The 17,094-nt window shown below is 32.9% G+C and overlaps 4 protein-coding genes and 1 long non-coding RNA gene across 22 annotated transcripts in view; 2 read left to right on the top strand and 3 right to left on the bottom strand.

Annotated features, from left to right (window-relative positions):
- Positions 1-3,512: 3,512 nt before the first annotated feature.
- Positions 3,513-7,753, top strand: LOC8277613 (probable methyltransferase PMT27). Of its 2 annotated transcripts, XM_002533609.4 has the most exons (8): positions 3,513-5,163; positions 5,338-5,487; positions 5,613-5,883; positions 6,079-6,189; positions 6,350-6,524; positions 6,654-6,926; positions 7,022-7,216; positions 7,318-7,753. In XM_002533609.4, the coding sequence occupies exons 1-8, from the start codon at positions 3,670-3,672 to the stop codon at positions 7,532-7,534; spliced, it is 2,886 nt and encodes a 961-aa protein (XP_002533655.1). In that variant the 5' UTR covers positions 3,513-3,669; the 3' UTR covers positions 7,535-7,753. The 2 variants fall into 2 exon arrangements, with proteins under 2 accessions (XP_002533655.1, XP_025015625.1); XM_025159857.2 differs by lacking the exon at positions 7,318-7,753 and having other exon boundaries at positions 7,022-7,220.
- Positions 7,754-7,932: 179 nt separating this feature from the next.
- On the bottom strand, positions 7,933-9,465 carry LOC8277610 (glutaredoxin-C3). Of its 2 annotated transcripts, none has more exons than XM_015728051.3 (4): positions 9,074-9,465; positions 8,491-8,564; positions 8,330-8,391; positions 7,933-8,187 (listed from the first exon to the last, which is right to left on the bottom strand). In XM_015728051.3, exons 1-4 carry the CDS (start codon positions 9,250-9,252, stop codon positions 8,137-8,139), a joined length of 366 nt encoding a protein of 121 aa, XP_015583537.1. In that variant the 5' UTR covers positions 9,253-9,465; the 3' UTR covers positions 7,933-8,136. The 2 variants fall into 2 exon arrangements, with proteins under 2 accessions (XP_015583537.1, XP_002533656.1); XM_002533610.4 differs by having other exon boundaries at positions 8,293-8,391; positions 9,074-9,450.
- The window catches only part of LOC8277614 (protein MICRORCHIDIA 1), a 39,375-nt gene continuing 30,213 nt past the window's right edge, over positions 7,933-17,094 (bottom strand). Inside the window, exons 16-22 of one of the 16 annotated variants that reach the window (XR_007215959.1) lie at positions 14,841-14,926; positions 12,734-12,776; positions 12,496-12,618; positions 12,190-12,390; positions 8,491-8,564; positions 8,293-8,398; positions 7,933-8,187 (exon numbers count right to left, since the gene is read on the bottom strand). Coding sequence is in view for 3 of the 16 variants with exons in the window: in XM_002533613.4 (XP_002533659.2) it covers positions 12,499-12,618; positions 12,734-12,776; positions 14,841-14,926 (249 nt within the window). In the remaining 13 variants the exon portion in view is untranslated. Of the gene's footprint in view, positions 8,188-8,292; positions 8,426-8,490; positions 8,565-10,843; positions 12,000-12,099; positions 12,391-12,495; positions 12,619-12,733; positions 12,777-14,840; positions 14,927-17,094 lie in introns of those variants that run through there. The other 15 variants (XR_003080834.2, XR_003080833.2, XR_003080836.2 and 12 more) reach the window with 15 other exon arrangements.
- LOC125370114 lies at positions 9,796-10,223 on the top strand. The gene is made up of 2 exons (XR_007215965.1): positions 9,796-9,929; positions 10,012-10,223. It is a non-coding gene; the product is annotated as an uncharacterized LOC125370114 (long non-coding RNA).
- On the bottom strand, positions 10,511-11,170 carry LOC112536925 (serine/arginine repetitive matrix protein 2). Its single transcript, XM_025159858.2, has one exon. It carries the CDS (start codon positions 11,168-11,170, stop codon positions 10,682-10,684), a length of 489 nt encoding a protein of 162 aa, XP_025015626.1. The 3' UTR covers positions 10,511-10,681.

Genomic DNA, 17,094 nt, shown 5'->3' with positions numbered 1-17,094 from the left:
CAAGATGAACATATGCCTTCACTTTGCCCAACCACAGACTGGATCATTTAGCCTTGAGAAGGTATTCCTTAACATGGATGGATGCTACTGGATATTGTAATATAATAGAATACCCATACGTTATTTTATTACCAAAAGATTAAGAAAATGATGATATATAAATAAAAACAAGGTACTCAACTATACCCAGGATATTAGGATATCCTTTCTTTTTCTTTTAGTGGGTGTGTGTGTGTGTTGAGGGACAGTCAACATTAATAATTAGAACTGTTGTTACATAGGATGGTGGGAAGGAATGCATAACCTTCATGCTGGTTTTGAACATCCTCAAAAAGATGAAAATCACTTGTAGCATCAGGATCTTAGTGGAGAAAGTAGACTTTTGGATGTGGGATTACCTGTTATTTGGGATCCTCAAACTAACTGTGCAAGAGAATGGCTGGGCTATCTTTGCAGTCTCAAAATGCTGATATTTGGGCTCAAGATTCGAACTTGAAAACATTCTTATTTGAAGGATCTAGTGGGATGCAAATGAACCGAATCACTTGTGAGCTAGTTCGATTTTATTTTAATAAAAATATTATCAAATTCATATATTAAAATAGTCTAAAAAAATTGACCTGATTTGGATTTTTCTTAAATTAGGAATTCGAAAAAAAATACGGGTAAAATTAAGTAAAATTTGTTTTAAAGATAAAAATGATATTTTTGTAAAAAAAAAAATGTCATTATAGTCTTTTTTTTTTATTTTTCCTGTTTATTCTTTTCTTTTATTATTGTTAACATTTCTTCTCCATGTGAAATGAAAATTGATCATAAACGCACAATGGGATAATATAAACTTTTCATGGAAAATGCAAACCCATAAAAAGGTTCAATGATGAGTAATCTAATATACAAAGGAAAATAATAAATACTTAACTAAGATAAAATGAGGTCTTAAAAAATTGATGGGCATTTCTATGCTTAATCCTGACAGAAAGTAAAAATGGGTAAATGATAGACCCTTAGATTTTGTGAATATAACTATTTGGGTCCCTAATCCTTGTTTTAGTTGGATTAGATTTCTTAATTTCTTTTTTAAATTTTTAAGTACTCCATTCATGGATGTCAATTTAGATGCCTTGTTTGCATTGCGGTTAAAAGACACATTGTTATTTATTTAAATTTTTTTATTATAGAAGTAATTAACATAAATAAACAAATCAATAAGCAAAAATAAGTAGCTGTTTCAAAAATTAATCAGAGCTAAGATTTGGAAAGCTTGTTTCCTTTTTAGAAAAACATTAGAAATTCCTAATTTCTTTTATTAAATTTAAAGTTTCTTTTTAATTTCATTTTCATTTTACTGTGTTGAAATATTGAATACGGCTTTTTAACTTTATTTTCCAATCTACAGTTTCAGCTGACCTTTGATTTTTTAAAAATAATTAAAAAATAACTAAAAAATAACTACATTGTAAATTCAAAGAAAAAAAAAATTAAACAATACTATATCTCTTATAAAAAGTTACATACTAAAATCATATTTGTTACTGATCTTAATATATTTAAAAAAAATTCTCATTCTTTTGATGTCTTAATTTGCATGGCTGAATTTGGCCCTAAAAGAAAAATCACATTTTATTGTCCTGTGTTTTTGCTCCGCATCCTAAAGATTAAAGGACAATGTATTAAAGCATCTCCAATGCATTTTTTATATATGTCAATTTTTTTATTTTAAATAGTAATAGCATAAAATAACACTCTAATGCAATATTTATTTATTAAATATAAAATATATAGTCAATTCGATATTCTGGAAAGTTAAATTTCACTCTCTATTTTATATTTAATAAATGCATTATAAATTTTTATACATTTGATTTAATTGATATTTGTAATTATAGTATATTTCAATTGGTAAAAGTTAAAAATAAAAAGAAAGACAAATAATAAAATATAACAAGTCTATTAGACTTAAATAAAATATTTTATTCTTTATATTTAAATATTTCTTAAAATGTTCTTTATTATAGAAATTATATTTTTTTAAATAAAGATCACCATCTTATTTTGATTATTGAAAGTTTACGTGTTGGATTGGGAGTGAATGGGAATAGCCTATTTGCGTAATTGTTTCTTTGTAAGTATTTCATTCCTAAGAAAGTGATGGAAAAATAAGGAAAAATATTTGAATTTATTTGATTCAAAAATAGAAGTCGCGACCTTTTTTTTCTTTTTAATTATTATAAATTAATGGTGTTAATATTAATTTATAATAATTAAAGAAAAAAAGGTAAAACTGGAATACCTAATTGAATATTTGTTACATATAAAATTAAGAGTTAAATATTTGTTAAAACAGAAAAAAAAAAATAGAGATATAGAAGAACTATGATAAATAATTCATTATTGAATTTAGATTGAGTGATTTGGAATAGATTTTATATGTATTCTTTTTGTATGAAGCATGTTGCATCATTCCAATTGTCTAAGTGTTTTAGATAAATTGGTTTAAAATAATTCTATACAACTGATAGTTATTTTTTATTAAATAATTATAAAAAACAGTAACTAATAACTAATTTAATTAAAATTATTGATTATGTTAGTTTTAGTAGCTTTTTTTAATATGTTATTAACTGATTTGATTATTTTATTAATCTAAATAATGATATTTTTATTAAAATTAATTAATAATAATTCATTTTAGAGATATTTTATAAATTAATTTATTTAATAATTCATTTATAATAAAAATTCCAATTAACTTAAATAAAATTAGTTATAGCATTTTAATTATTATAAACTATTTTTGGTAGCTTGCATCATAAAGAAGATATTATAAAATAAGATATATTTAAAGATAAATTATAAATAATTATTTAATATATTAAATACAGTTAATAAAAGTTTATTAAATTATTTATTTACTAGCTAGTTAGCAGTTTTATTGAATTTTTATCCCAAGCTAAAAAAGTTTAAGAGGCTGAATGGACACTTAAGCCAAATTGTCGATTCTTTAATTTTACAATGTATTTTCTTTTTGGTTCTAACATTATTTTTATTTTGTTACTGTGGGTTGGAGCTTCAGCACTGGTAGGTCGAATTTTCAAAGTTAGTGTTGTTATATTATAATAAATTTATATTAGTTAGTGAGTTTAATATTTTAATTTTTAATATAATTTAATATAAATAATTTTTTTATATTTAAATATTTTTAATTTTTAATTTAATTTAATAAATCTTAAATATTTATTATTAAATTATATCAGAAATTAAAATATTAAACTGGTAAAATAATCATAATATTTAAGAGCATAAATATGCATAGAATCTTCTCAATATTATTATTATTATTATTATTATTGTTATTAAAGAGAATTTTAACATGACACTTTGTCCTAAGAAATGTTTAAGACAGTTAGAGTAACCAACTTCCAATTTCTTAGGATCTTTGATAAATTCTACATTGAAAATACTTACAAATTTATTTGGTTTGTCGTAAAACAGTTTTGTTCAATCATCATTTTCCTCCACAAGCAAAGCCTGAAACTTCTCTCCTTGCCTTTCTTTTTCCATTTGAATTCAATTCTAACCAAATTTCACCTTTCACATTTTCCCATCTTCAAAGTTCAGACACAGACTCCTTTGGCACCCTTAAGCTAGAAAATAAAGAAGCCAAACATGCCTCTAAGCAGGCCTCGCACAAGTAAACGTAGCTCATCATCTTCATACACATCCACAGTTACTACTGTTGCATTCATCGCAGTATGTGTTATAGGTGTGTGGATGCTAACTTCAACATCAATAGTCCCTCCACAAATCATCACTCGCCCCACCAAAGTCACCTCCTCCTCCTCCGCCACCGCCACTGCCAATAATGCTGCTACCTTAGTTGATAATGCTGATGCTACCTCAGCTACTAATGAGGCACAGAGTATTAATAATAATGAGGAAAATACTGACAAGAAAGACCAACCTGTTTTTGAAGATAATCCTGGTGATCTTCCTGCAGATGCCATTAAATCTGATGATCCTAAAAGCATTGTTATTGAGCAGAGTAAGCAAGAAACAGGTGGTGGTGAACTGAGTTCTGTTGTTGAAGATAGGAAAGAATCTGTTGAGGAACAGGAGAAGCAGACAGAATCACAGACTCAGATATCTGAAGAAAGTCTAATGACCCAAAATCAGCAAGCTGATCATACTAATAAAGAAATTTCTGAATCTAATCAAACAGGAAACGAGAGCAATGATATCAGTCTAGAGCAAACCAGATCATCTGAAAATGCTGAAAATTCACAGGATACTCAAAATCAGCAACAAGAACAGGAAGAAAACATTGAGAGCGGCAAAATTTCATTGGTGTCTAAGAGCCAAGAATCAAGCGCAGATCAAGAACAGCAGCAGCAGCAGCAAGAGACTCAAAGCATTGAAAACAATCAGGAAATTACAAAATCATATGAGGAGCAGCAACAGCAACAACGACAAGAAGATGCCGGAATTCAGAACACTTCTCAAGAATCTCAAAATGAGTTATCAGAAGAAGATCAACAAGAAAGAATGAAACAGCAACAGGAGAAACAACAAGAAGAGCAGAAGCAAGAATCCACCTCAACCGATGAAACACAACAACAGGAACAGCAGCTGGAACAAGAACATCAATTTGAAGATGTAACAACCCCCGGAGACAAAAAATCTGAAAAGGCCACAGTGAACTTGAATACTAAAGTTGATAATCAACAAACTGAGAAAGAATCTCAAGGTGAGAACAATGTTTCAAGCCAAGAAACGAAAGAAGAAACAACAATGGAACAGAAATCCACCAGCGAATCATCATTTCCTGGTGGAGGGACTTCTACAGAAATACCAAAGGAGTCAAAGGAATCAAAAAAGTCATGGTCAACTCAAGCAACCGAGTCAGAGAACCAAAAAGAGAGACGAAAGGGAGAATCAGATGGCAAAGAAAGCATTTATGGGTACACTTGGCATCTCTGTAATGTCACAGCAGGTCCTGATTATATTCCTTGTCTTGACAATGAGAAGGCAATAAGGCAATTAAGAACTACCAGGCACTTTGAGCACAGAGAGAGACATTGTCCTGAAGAGGGGCCTACATGTTTGGTCCCACTTCCTGACGGTTACAAACGACCTATCGCATGGCCTGCAAGCCGTGATAAGGTAATACCAGAACAATACTCTTGATTCACGTTTTAGTGTTGAAGTCTGCACTGAAATATGCCTAGGCATAATTTCTAAATGAATAAGAGAGAAATGAGTAATATACAGCTGAATGCAGTAAATAGTTAAAGATAACTTCTCCTTCTTTTACTTCTGTGCCCCATTATATGGCAGATATGGTATCATAATGTACCTCATACAAAACTAGCAGAGGTGAAGGGACACCAGAACTGGGTTAAGGTGACAGGTGAGTTCTTGACCTTCCCAGGTGGAGGCACCCAGTTCATACATGGAGCTCTTCATTACATTGACTTTGTTCAACAGGTAATTAAAGATTCTTAATTTTTCATATTTCTTCAAGATGGAACTAGGGATTCTAGAAATTATATAAATCTAAGAATAATGTGATGTTTTAATATATCCTAAATCATGGTTGTTTGCGGTTGCAGGCAGTGCCTAATATTGCATGGGGGAAGCGTACTAGAGTTATTTTGGATGTGGGGTGTGGTGTCGCAAGCTTTGGCGGTTATCTTTTCGAAAAAGATGTTCTTACAATGTCTTTTGCACCCAAAGATGAACATGAAGCACAAGTTCAGTTTGCTCTTGAAAGAGGGATACCTGCTATCTCCGCTGTCATGGGTTCTCAGCGTCTCCCGTTCCCTAGCAGGGTTTTCGATGTCTTGCATTGTGCTCGTTGTCGAGTGCCTTGGCATGCAGATGGTCATAACTCTTCTTGTTCTTCTTCTTCTTCTTCTTCTGTTAAAAGAGTTGCATGAAACAACATAAACACATTCAGTGTTTCCTGTGATGAATTCATAATTTTCAGTTGCACTTAGTTTCAAATATATCAATATAATTACTTCTAATATGTTAATTTTTTTTTTTCCATTTTATATTTATGCTAAAATTTTTCAGGTGGTATGCTACTTTTGGAATTGAACCGCGTCCTTCGGCCGGGAGGATATTTTGTTTGGTCAGCTACACCTGTGTACCAAAAGCTTGAAGAAGATGTAGAAATATGGCAAGGTAGGATTATGTACATGCTTTATTTTGGACAATTGCCTAACTTCGTGGCTTGAACGAATGTAAATGGGATAAAAGATTCAAACTGATTAAGATGCCAAAAGAAATAAAAATAATCATTTAGAACTTATTTCAAGCTGACCTTCTAGTATATTTTTCCAAGCAATGTCTGCATTGACGGTATCCATGTGTTGGGAGCTCGTTACGATTAAGAAGGACAAACTCAATTCTGTTGGTGCTGCCATCTACCGCAAACCTTCATCCAATGATTGCTATGATCAAAGGAAGAAAAATACTCCTCCAATGTGCAAGGGCGATGATGATCCAAATGCTGCCTGGTACTTTTCTTACCCCTGTCCTTGTGAGAATATAGCTAGCGATGGCATGAATAGCTAATAGAAGTGCTGATAGCCTAGTAAAACTTCAGATTTCAGAATATTGTCGTCATTCTGGAATTGTACTTTTAGGTATGTGCCTCTGCAATCATGCATGCATCGGGTGCCAGTCGATGACAATGAGAGAGGGGCTCGATGGCCAGAGGATTGGCCGAGTAGGCTACAGACGCCTCCTTACTGGCTGAACAGCTCTCAGATGGGGATTTACGGAAAACCAGCTCCTCAGGACTTTGCCACAGATTATGCACACTGGAAACATGTGGTACGCTCATCATATTTGAAGGGATTAGGCATCAGTTGGTCCAATGTGAGAAATGTTATGGACATGAGGGCTGTTTATGGCGGGTAACCATTCTTTTTAATCCTATTGCTTGGTTGTTATGGTTAAGATTATAAGACACGTATTGGTAATACAAAAGCCAAACCTTTCATGCATCCAGGTTTGCAGCAGCTCTAAAAGACCTTAAAGTGTGGGTGTTCAATGTAGTGAACACGGATTCCCCGGATACACTTCCTATAATATTTGAGCGAGGCCTATTTGGGATTTATCATGACTGGTGCGAGTCCTTCAGCACTTATCCTCGCACTTATGACCTCCTCCATGCTGATCATCTATTCTCCAGGCTGAAGAAAAGGTAAAGTGATTTTCAGTTATGCTTATATATATATATGCTTAAAGTGTCACTCGGCTTTTACATTTCTGAAGCTTGATAATTAATGGACTTCTGTTTTGCAGGTGCAAACTTGCTCCTGTGCTGGCAGAGGTTGATCGGATAGTGAGACCAGGAGGCAAATTAATCGTTCGTGACGAGTCGAGCACAATAGGGGAAGTTGAGAACCTGTTGAAGTCTCTACGATGGGAGGTTCACCTAACCTTCTCCAAAGACCAAGAAGGTCTGCTCAGTGCACAAAAAGGCGACTGGCGGCCACAGATTTCTGCAGCTTCTTCCTGATAACATATAGAGTAGATTGGCTCATAAACTTGTGGTGTCCTCCCTCCATGAAAGCTTGTAAACCCAGCCATTGTGCCTTTATGTCCGCTATCTGCTCAATGCAACAACATATATATATTTGTTGTAATGTAGTATAGTCAATATGTAGTGTTACAATCGGTTAACTGATGGATTTTTCTGCCACAACCAGGATGCAAATTGCACTACGGATTTCATTGATGTTGGCCTTCTTTATACTTAAATAGCAAAGATTTTAAGTTCCAATAGCAGTGAAATATGACGACATATTACATCAAAGGCTCTGAAAAAGTCAAATTTAAACTCCATATTTTTCCATTCTAGAAGGTCCCCAAATTCATAAAGCTGTAGTATAGGAAATGAAATGTGCACAATGCCCAGAGAAAAAAGTTTGGAAAGCTAAATTTCATATACATTCATGTACTGTACACAGCCACGCACAACTGGTTGATTTATACAACATTGTTAGAAGTCTGGAAAACTCAATTTCAATATTGAAATAAAGATCCAACTATGTTCTTTTAAACCAGGTGCAGCTTCAGTTCAGAAGGTGTTGTCTCTAAATTTTCCACAACTCCATCAATCTATAGCCAGAAGTTTCTGCAGTTTCCCACTTTGGACAGCAGCTTTGAGATCTGAATAGCAAAAGTATTAATCAAACACACAGGATGGCTTACTGAACCAAGAAGAAAGCAAAACTTTTAGCAGGAAAACAAATGGCATAGCTTATATCAAATTACCATCGGAGCCACCAATATGCTTTCCGTTCACAAATACCTGAGGGACAGTCCGTCGACCAAACAGATCCAGAAGAACATACTGAATTTGAGCCCCATCGTCTGTGCACTTTCGTAGTAATATTAACAACCCCATCTAAGATCGGTTTCATATTCAAACAACAATAACGGATATCAAAAATAATACTGGCCAATATATACCTCGAAGATCCAGTTCTACGACATAAGGTTGCTCATGTAGTTCATTGAATATGCGCTTAGCACGCAAGCAATACCTAACAGCAAAAGAACACAAAGAAATTGAATTCCCTTATTCACTTATGCTGACATTATTATTATTCACCGCCTAATTTACGAGCATTTATATATTAACCATAAACCATACGCTGGAAAAGGTTTGGTTAATAGGAAGAAGCTCTTCAAAAGTTCAAAATAAGCTGCATTTCATATCAAAAACCAGAGAAACTAAATTACATCATCCGGAACACTAAAAAGAGGGGTTAAGCAGTATCAGTCTGATTGAAGTCGTAAATTCCATTACAAAAATCACATCCTATACATAATCCAATAAATCTCAGCAATGAAATAAAAAAGCAATGCAATGTGAACATGTAAAGACAGAAGCATAACACAGTAAGAAAGAATCTTAATTAAATTTAAATGTTTGACCTAATTAATTACTAAATGTTGATAAAAACAACCCTAAATCAAGATATAATTGAAATAATAAGAACAAAATAAAAAGAAAAGATAATGAAAGAAGAGAAAAAGAGATAGTGCATACGGGCAATAGGATTTGGAGAAGATGACAATCGTTTGGGAATTGATGAGGTTCTGTACAAAGGCAGAAGCTGAATTTGAAGCATTCACTGCATTTACTAAACTTATTATGACTATTACTAGCATTCCAACTCCTCTGCCATTAACGACCATTCTTGATTCTACTTTCGTCGTCGTCTTCATCTGAATTCAATTTCTTCTTTAGGGAAAAATTTAAAAAAAGAAAAAAGAAAAAAGAACACATTTATTGATGGACTGGGTCACTGGGCTTCCTAAGTAGAAACTCAAAAGCGATAGCGGGTCCATAGTTTCCGAGAACTAGAAAAATAAAGACCCACACGGCCAGTCGACTTGAACCAAAATGGTGAATAAAAAAAAGACTATTTTAACAGAACTATAAAATATTTGATAAAATTTAATTTTATGATACATTAAATGAAAGTATAAAAAATTTATATTTTCAAAATCAAGTTATTAGAATTTTAATTTATAAGCAACTTATGAGTGTATAGATAAACAAGTCGGTTCTCGAGCTGAAATTTTATTAATTTGGATTCGGCTTATGAAATGAAATAAGCGAGAGGATAATATAATATAAATAATTGTAAACTTTTAAATTTTTTTATTTTAATTAAATTTTAATTTAATTATTCTTTGCAGGTGAAATATTGGAATATTATAAAATTAAACAATAAAAAAGAATACTTTTATCATACATGCAATTCAATTGCATCTAGCTAAAGTGGGGACCTTCAAGTTTGTTTGAAGTTCCAGTTCAGGGTGATGGTACTTCTGAAGAGCTTTTCACTTGCCTGGCACCTGAATTGACAAAATTCATTTTCATAATTGCCAAAGAGAATGTATTTGCTGTGTGTTAACACCATTTGATTTAGGCGCTAACAATTATACTTGAGGAGATCTCATTGATTCTATCTGTTGCAGGAGCTGTCATTATGCACACAGAACATTCACATACTCAGGGTAAGCAATCGCAGAACCAAGGATGGATTTAAGGGTACCTACCTACCTTTTAAAAATATTGATTTTTTCTTTGTAATTTCTTCACAATTTTAGCCATCTTAATTCTTTTTATTTATTTATTGTAATTGCTTGAAATATATATATATACACCTTGGATTCAGACTTTCATATCAGCACCCTCCATAAAATAACAATCTAATAAAGGAGTAATATGGAACAAAAGAACAGAATAAAAAAAAATTAAAAGAGATATTCACTAAATAATTAAAAAAAAAAACTAAGTAACTACTAATTATTCACTTTTTTACGTATCAATTTTTATTGGATTGTTAATTCATATGGGGAGCAAGAAGGATACCCTAATTTCTCCTAAGAATTCGCTTACAAATTTAGAAATTGCATATGAAATACATAGTTTTTCTTCGCATGTTGGATTAAATTTCTGACACAGCTGCAGGTATGATCTTTATTAATATCCTCTGTTTATATTTATTTAACAAGTAGAACTCATCAATCAATTATGAATTTTTACAAGTAAAAAAAACCCAAGATCAAGAACACAAAATATCCGAAAGAATGAAAACGAGCAACAATACAAGGGCAAAGAATATGGGTAGAATATAGTATAATATCAAGGGCGCTTAGAATCAGAATGGGATTGATAAAGCTTATTATATTCTTCAAGCTCTTCATAATACACATCCCATACGCACCTAACACATCCGCTTCCACAACAATCCCCAGGCTCCGGCTTCTCCGGCGGCGGCGGCGGCGGCAATTTCTTTTCTTCTTCTTTCTTATTTATATTGTGTGTTTTTGAATCTAGAGGTTCAGTTTTGTTGGTGGCCATATGTTGTTGAGAATGAATAGCAACAGAAAACAATGAGATTGGGATTTGGAGAAATGAACTGGGTGATGATGATGATGATGATGATGATGAGGACGACGATGACGACGACGACGACAATCGTCTCAAGGTCAGATCTACCATAGCCGCCGCCAAGCCAATTTTGATTGGGGCATTTTTAAATTTGTTGGGTATTGGCGTAAAACGATGAAATTGGTGATTGGGGATTGGGTATTTTAAGATGGGATTGTGATAATGCATTGTCGTTTGCATGAAAGAGGAGGGATATGATTACTTGGAAACTTCTTGGAATGTGCATAATGGGAAGACTAGGCAGAGGCATGCCATAATTTGACTATTAACAGGAATCTTGACTTAGGCGGATGGCAGCATATAATTGAATATTTTTGTTTTTTTATTTTCTTTTTTCTCCCCACCTTATGTTCCAGATTTTTCTCTTTCTAATAGTAAAAGCGTGGATAAATTTCTAAACTTTTGGCTAAATTACAATTAAATTCTAAAATTTTAAATATTCAATTACTGTTCTGAATTTAAAAAATATAACATTTATATCCTTAAACGATTTCTTTTATTGTCTAAAACTAATTGTATCCCATATCATTACACTATAAAATAAACAAAAATTAACTTTAAAAATGTAATTGTTGGAAAATTGAAGAGCTTATTTGTACATTTGGCCCTTATTAATAATTAGAATTGATTCTGGGAGGGTGAACCTTTGAGATCCATCTCGGTGCCTGAAAGCCTCTAATCTATAAGAATATTGACTAGTAATTCTTAGGTCGAGAGCCTCAAACCATCAGAATCTTGCCTGGTAATTCTTAGGTCTAGACTGGGGATACATTAGAATTTTGTTTTTTTCCAAGTATAATTTACCACCTAACATAACATTACACATTACTAAATTCTGTTCATCTTTAATTAAACAACCCATTTTTAAGAAAATGGAGTATAAGAAATAAAAAGTTAATATTGATATCAATTAATATAATAAATTGATTACTCAGATAATTTAATGGGTTAAAACAATTCTCCTTTTCACCCTTAAGATGCATGACATATCGCAAGCTCGCACCTAAGACTGCAATCATGTTGCAAGAATATGGAGAAATGAATACATGATATGAAGGGCAAATAGAATTATCCAATTCATAGAAGCTAACAGTTCAATCCACACATGCTGATCAAGAAATAGGGTCAAAATTCATATATACCAAAAATTCAATACTCTGCAATTTGTATACATTAAATTACCGAGCTGATGAGTTTACCTTCCTTTGATGCTTCAAGCTGCCATCATATATACAGCACCATTAAGGCCAACATGAAGTAACACTGCTGACCTTCATAAAACAAGAGTGTATTACAAAATTGGTTTCATTGTAATATACATAGATGTGGAGGAACAGGCGGAAAAGAGTTAGCAGTAGGTTGATTTTCTGGCACCGGGTCGAGCTTTCTACTGAAATATGCTAAGAATGAAAAGGGAAAATCAGCTATTCAGAACCTAACTTTTCAAGTTAATGATTAGTTTGACATTGTTCTCAGCGTGCCAGAAGCTTGAAAAGTAGCATTACCAATTATGTAATCTTTTCAGTTTGTTCTTTTACTGTCTTCTGCTTCCTTCTAGTCTCCAGGTGAGCAGAAAGTTGAGCACACTTCCTTTTGGCCTGTTCCAACTCTTTCTCTAATTCCGTTATCTAATATTTGACCAACAGAAACATTATTAATTACCATTACTACTTTTTACTCAAAAATTCTTTCCAGCTTTCAAGTCATGACCACAAGCACTTCTTTAATGCACAATATACCTACCGTGTGTTTTAACTCGATCTGCTTCTGCCTGTGTCCCTCGCACCTGTAAAATATAGTTAGTGGATCCAAATGGAAGCCAAATAATAATCAAACTTCCATAATGATCAGTTCGTACAAAGAAATTAAATCAGAAAATCAAGGGAGATGTTAGTACAACCTTGACAAAGATCTAGACCTCACAGATCTGCTGATTGCATCTAAAACATGAATGAAGAAAATAAAAAGGATCTAGGTCGCTGGCCATAATTCACAGTATGGAGTTTGTACTCCATGAAAATCGAGTCAGTTAAAGCCACATGATATTCTCCTCATCCCTCACAACTATTCGTTATTCATTCAACAATACCAGAAATGAAAATGTAGAAGAGGACTCAGACAATCCCTAACAACCCACAATCTCAGCAAAGTCAAAACAATAGTAACAAATAATAGAAAAAGAACGTAGAAGAACAACAAAGGATAGAAATCTATTGAAGATAATCTAGCTTCTTGAAAAGCAAGATGACTATGGGTCTTTGCAGAAATGGGTGTTTTTCAATTCAGCCAGCTGAAGAAGCACGTAGAAGACTCCCTCTCTTCGATGAAACCCCATTCTCTAGAGAATCCATTTTCATTTACAACTGTCCCATGAAATTAGCTCCAATGGAGGGAGAGAGAGGTGTTGACAGTTAAGAGAAGCTAATGTAGATTTGGGTGTGACTGGACTGCTTTAAATCTTAAAACCTATATGCGTACATAGGGAAAGAGAGATTTTTGACGAATTTCTTTCCAGTAAAGCAAGGATTTTTTTGGAAGATTTTGAAATGCAAATCAAGAGTGTATGAGAGATTGAGACAGTTATTGCGGAAGATCTTTTGGAAGAAGTTACTCAACACATTGTACATTATTTCTTCTTTTCTAGCTTTTTAATTTCATCAATATTGTAAATAAAATCACTGTAAGACCCTTCAACAAAGAAACACACAACAGCAACATTAAAACCCACCGCACATTCTTCCAAACCCAAACATCATAGTTCTTGAAAACACAGAGGCTATCTAAAAGCCAGGCATGGCAGCAAATGTGATCCAGTAACAATTATCCCCAACTGCATCTACTGTCCGCTCTCCTCAAAAAAATACCTCCATCTCTCATCCATCACCACCACTGAAGACCTCACCTCCTTCAAGTTCTTCTCTTTTATTAACTGAGTCGTTATCTATTCTTCCTTCTATTCAGCGTGCTATGGATGAGATTGTTTTTGAAGATTTTGGGTTTAAATCTTTGTTTACTAATGATTCACCTAAGTTGGTTCTTCTTTAGAGAGAGAGAGGGAGTCGAGTTAATGAGTCAAGAAGACTGAGTTCAGATGAGAGATAATACTTGGAAGAATGACATGGAAATTTCTTTTGACATGTATTTTTTTTAGAAAAATAAAAGTTAAGTCACGTGTAGATGCCAAGTCATTTTTCCGTCCTCACTTAAGTGGAGATGAAGTGCAAGGACTTTAGTGATACCCCAACTAAAGTTTGGAGGGTTTAGTAATGCAAATTAAAAATTAGGGATGGTTGTGATACAAAGGCCAAATTTGAGGTACTGACTTCTATTTACCCAGAAACAACTGATACAGACCGAAATGACCAATTTTTATTGGATTTTGAGTCACCGACACGATACATAGGTGATACGTTATGGGGACTAGGACGTAGCTGCTGCATCAGGCTGATGATAACACCATTTAAACCCCTTCAAGCTGCTTTCCAGGATGCAAATCGTGAAAAACTAGATGATAACTTTTTCTGTATTAGGATAGAAATCACGATGAATTTTGATTTGGCTCAACCTATTCCCTTCAAAGAGCACAATTTTTCCTCTCACCAACTCTTTCAAAAATACCGAAATCCCAAATAATCAAATAGTTATAAATCTTGAAAGTATTATAACTCCATGCATTTTTTTTTTGCGTCTAGCATGCAAGAGCAAAAATGCTTCTCTTCCTAAACAGTTCACTCTACTTTTGAATTAAAATTACCAAAGCTTAAGAGCATACAATTCCTAGTAAATGAAGGAAGGAAACAACATATAAAACTATATGAAGAACTAATATATTGACAATAAAGTAATGTACCTCATAAAAAGTAGTATGTTCTCTTCACAAATCTGATCAGCCAACATGGATCCTGGACCATCTTCAGAAACTTCATCATAAGACCCCTATAAGGCATTCAGCCACAAATTGCGATCATTAGCATTCAATCACAGATGATAAGAGAAGAAGCATCCAGAAATTGATATATACAAAGCAGGCATTTTCTGCCTATGAGATATGGATCATGACAAAAATGTGGGCTCATGAGCAACTCTCAATTCTTAAACTCTTCATGTTTAGTTCAGGTTTCAGTTTCATTGGCAGCTAATTTAATTTTTAGCTAGCTAATTAATTTACTCAATTCTCATCATAACATTGCATATCTCCTACTGGTTACTTTTCATTCATTACTTCCCTCAAAAGTCAAATCTCAGATAGCAATATGCATTTCCATCAAAAAAAGGTAGCATGTCAGTATCATTGCATAACAATGTAGTATCTTATTGGTCTCAACGTCCACCAGATCAACCAAGGAGGAAATTTATAGATCAAAAGATAACACAGAAAGTCAGAATCAGTTTGTTTTGATGCAAACTTCAAAAGGAAGCTTTGTGGAACCTGAAATAATCTCTTTTTATTAGGGAAGGAGCATTTCAGTACAATGAGATAATAATTTGGTTGGGAATAACCAGTGGATAAGCTTTGCTAAAGTCCTACTGAGCTAAATTTGTTTCACATTTTCTCATTTTTTACCATATGCTGCTAATTCTATAATGCCTCATCAAATAATTAAGTGGACACAATAGCTTCTTAGGATTCACAGCTGTCACATTTAAATAACTTAAGAATGTTGAGGCTTTCATCTAAGCAATTCCTTGATTCTGCTACTATGAGGAGAGTGATTTCTTGAAAAATAAATTGTTGTGAAAAATTCTGCAAGTACACAGCTGTCACAATAGTAATATAGAGATGTGAAATCCGATTATCGTCCAAGAAGGATTTGATGTATTCAGCACCAAGGTATATTATAGTTTTATACTGACTAGATTATAACTAATTGAATTTGAATCAAAAAAAGTTTAAATCAAAATTAAAATATAATTCGAACAATCAATGGAAAAAGAACTCTAAGGTTAGGTTTCCACCATACTAACACTATTACAATTTGATTAACTATTTCTTTGAAGATAATATACCCTAATTTAGCAAATATGATCCTTCGAGTTACATTCACCATATTGAGATTAATTCTTTCTATGAGAACCCTAAAAATTTAAATTTCCACCCTTTTAAAATGCAGAAAGATCAATCAACAATGGGATGAAAACAAGGCAAAGTCCATCCAAGGATTGGATAAAAACTATTGGACATAATCCAAGGATTGGATGACCATCCGAGCCTCGGATCATAGGCTTGGAAACTTTTAAAAAGCACTCAATGCTCGCTTGATTATAAAAATCTTTGCATCATTTTTTCAATATTTTTGTATATTCATCAAATCAATATGAAACAATAATCTATAAAAATCATTTAGAGTTTTATTTGTAATTTTTATAGATTTCATCCAATGAAAGTGCTAATTCTTATTTTATATTGATTTGATGAAGATACAAAAGTATTAGAAAAAGGATGAAAAGATGTTTATAATCAAAGCTTAGGATAGATTTCAAGTCAGGAAGATGAAACGAGTGAGTGTTGAGTGGTTTTTGAAGGTTTCCAAGCCTATGCTCCAAGGCTTGGATGGTCATCTAACCTCTATTCCTCTGATTGCATCCACTAGAAATCAGTTTGTATTAAGTGATTGTTTTTGGTCCAACCCTTGGATGGATTTGGCTTTGTTTCCATACCAACTTTGAACATGCATGACTGCAAACTCATTACTAATAGATCTTTCTGTGTTTTAGAAGGGAGGAGACTGAATTTTTAAAGTTCGCTTGAAGAGAATCGTCAAGCAAAGTAGATATCAAAGATTGAAGAATCAAATTCGAGATCAAGAATCAAGAATCTTGCTAGAGTAGAGAAATCATTAGAAAAGCATCTCTACTTCTTTTGTTATTTTACTTTTACATTATCTAGAATGATTGGTTTGTTCTTTTTCTGATTGGACTTGAACAAAGCCATGAGTAATTAAGTTCATTTTTCTAGAATTTGAGTGGAAACACATTAACTCAATTTATAATTTAAAATAATTTCTTCGATTCTTGGTTAATTGTGTTGACTAAAGTTCCTTCTGCTTAATGTTATTGCTAATATTACAGCCCTATACGAAGTAATAAAAGTTGAATTTTAATAT

This window comes from Ricinus communis, chromosome 5 (assembly GCF_019578655.1).
Source record: "Ricinus communis isolate WT05 ecotype wild-type chromosome 5, ASM1957865v1, whole genome shotgun sequence".
NCBI lineage: Eukaryota > Viridiplantae > Streptophyta > Magnoliopsida > Malpighiales > Euphorbiaceae > Ricinus > Ricinus communis.
This window is presented reverse-complemented; position numbering and strand designations above follow the sequence as displayed.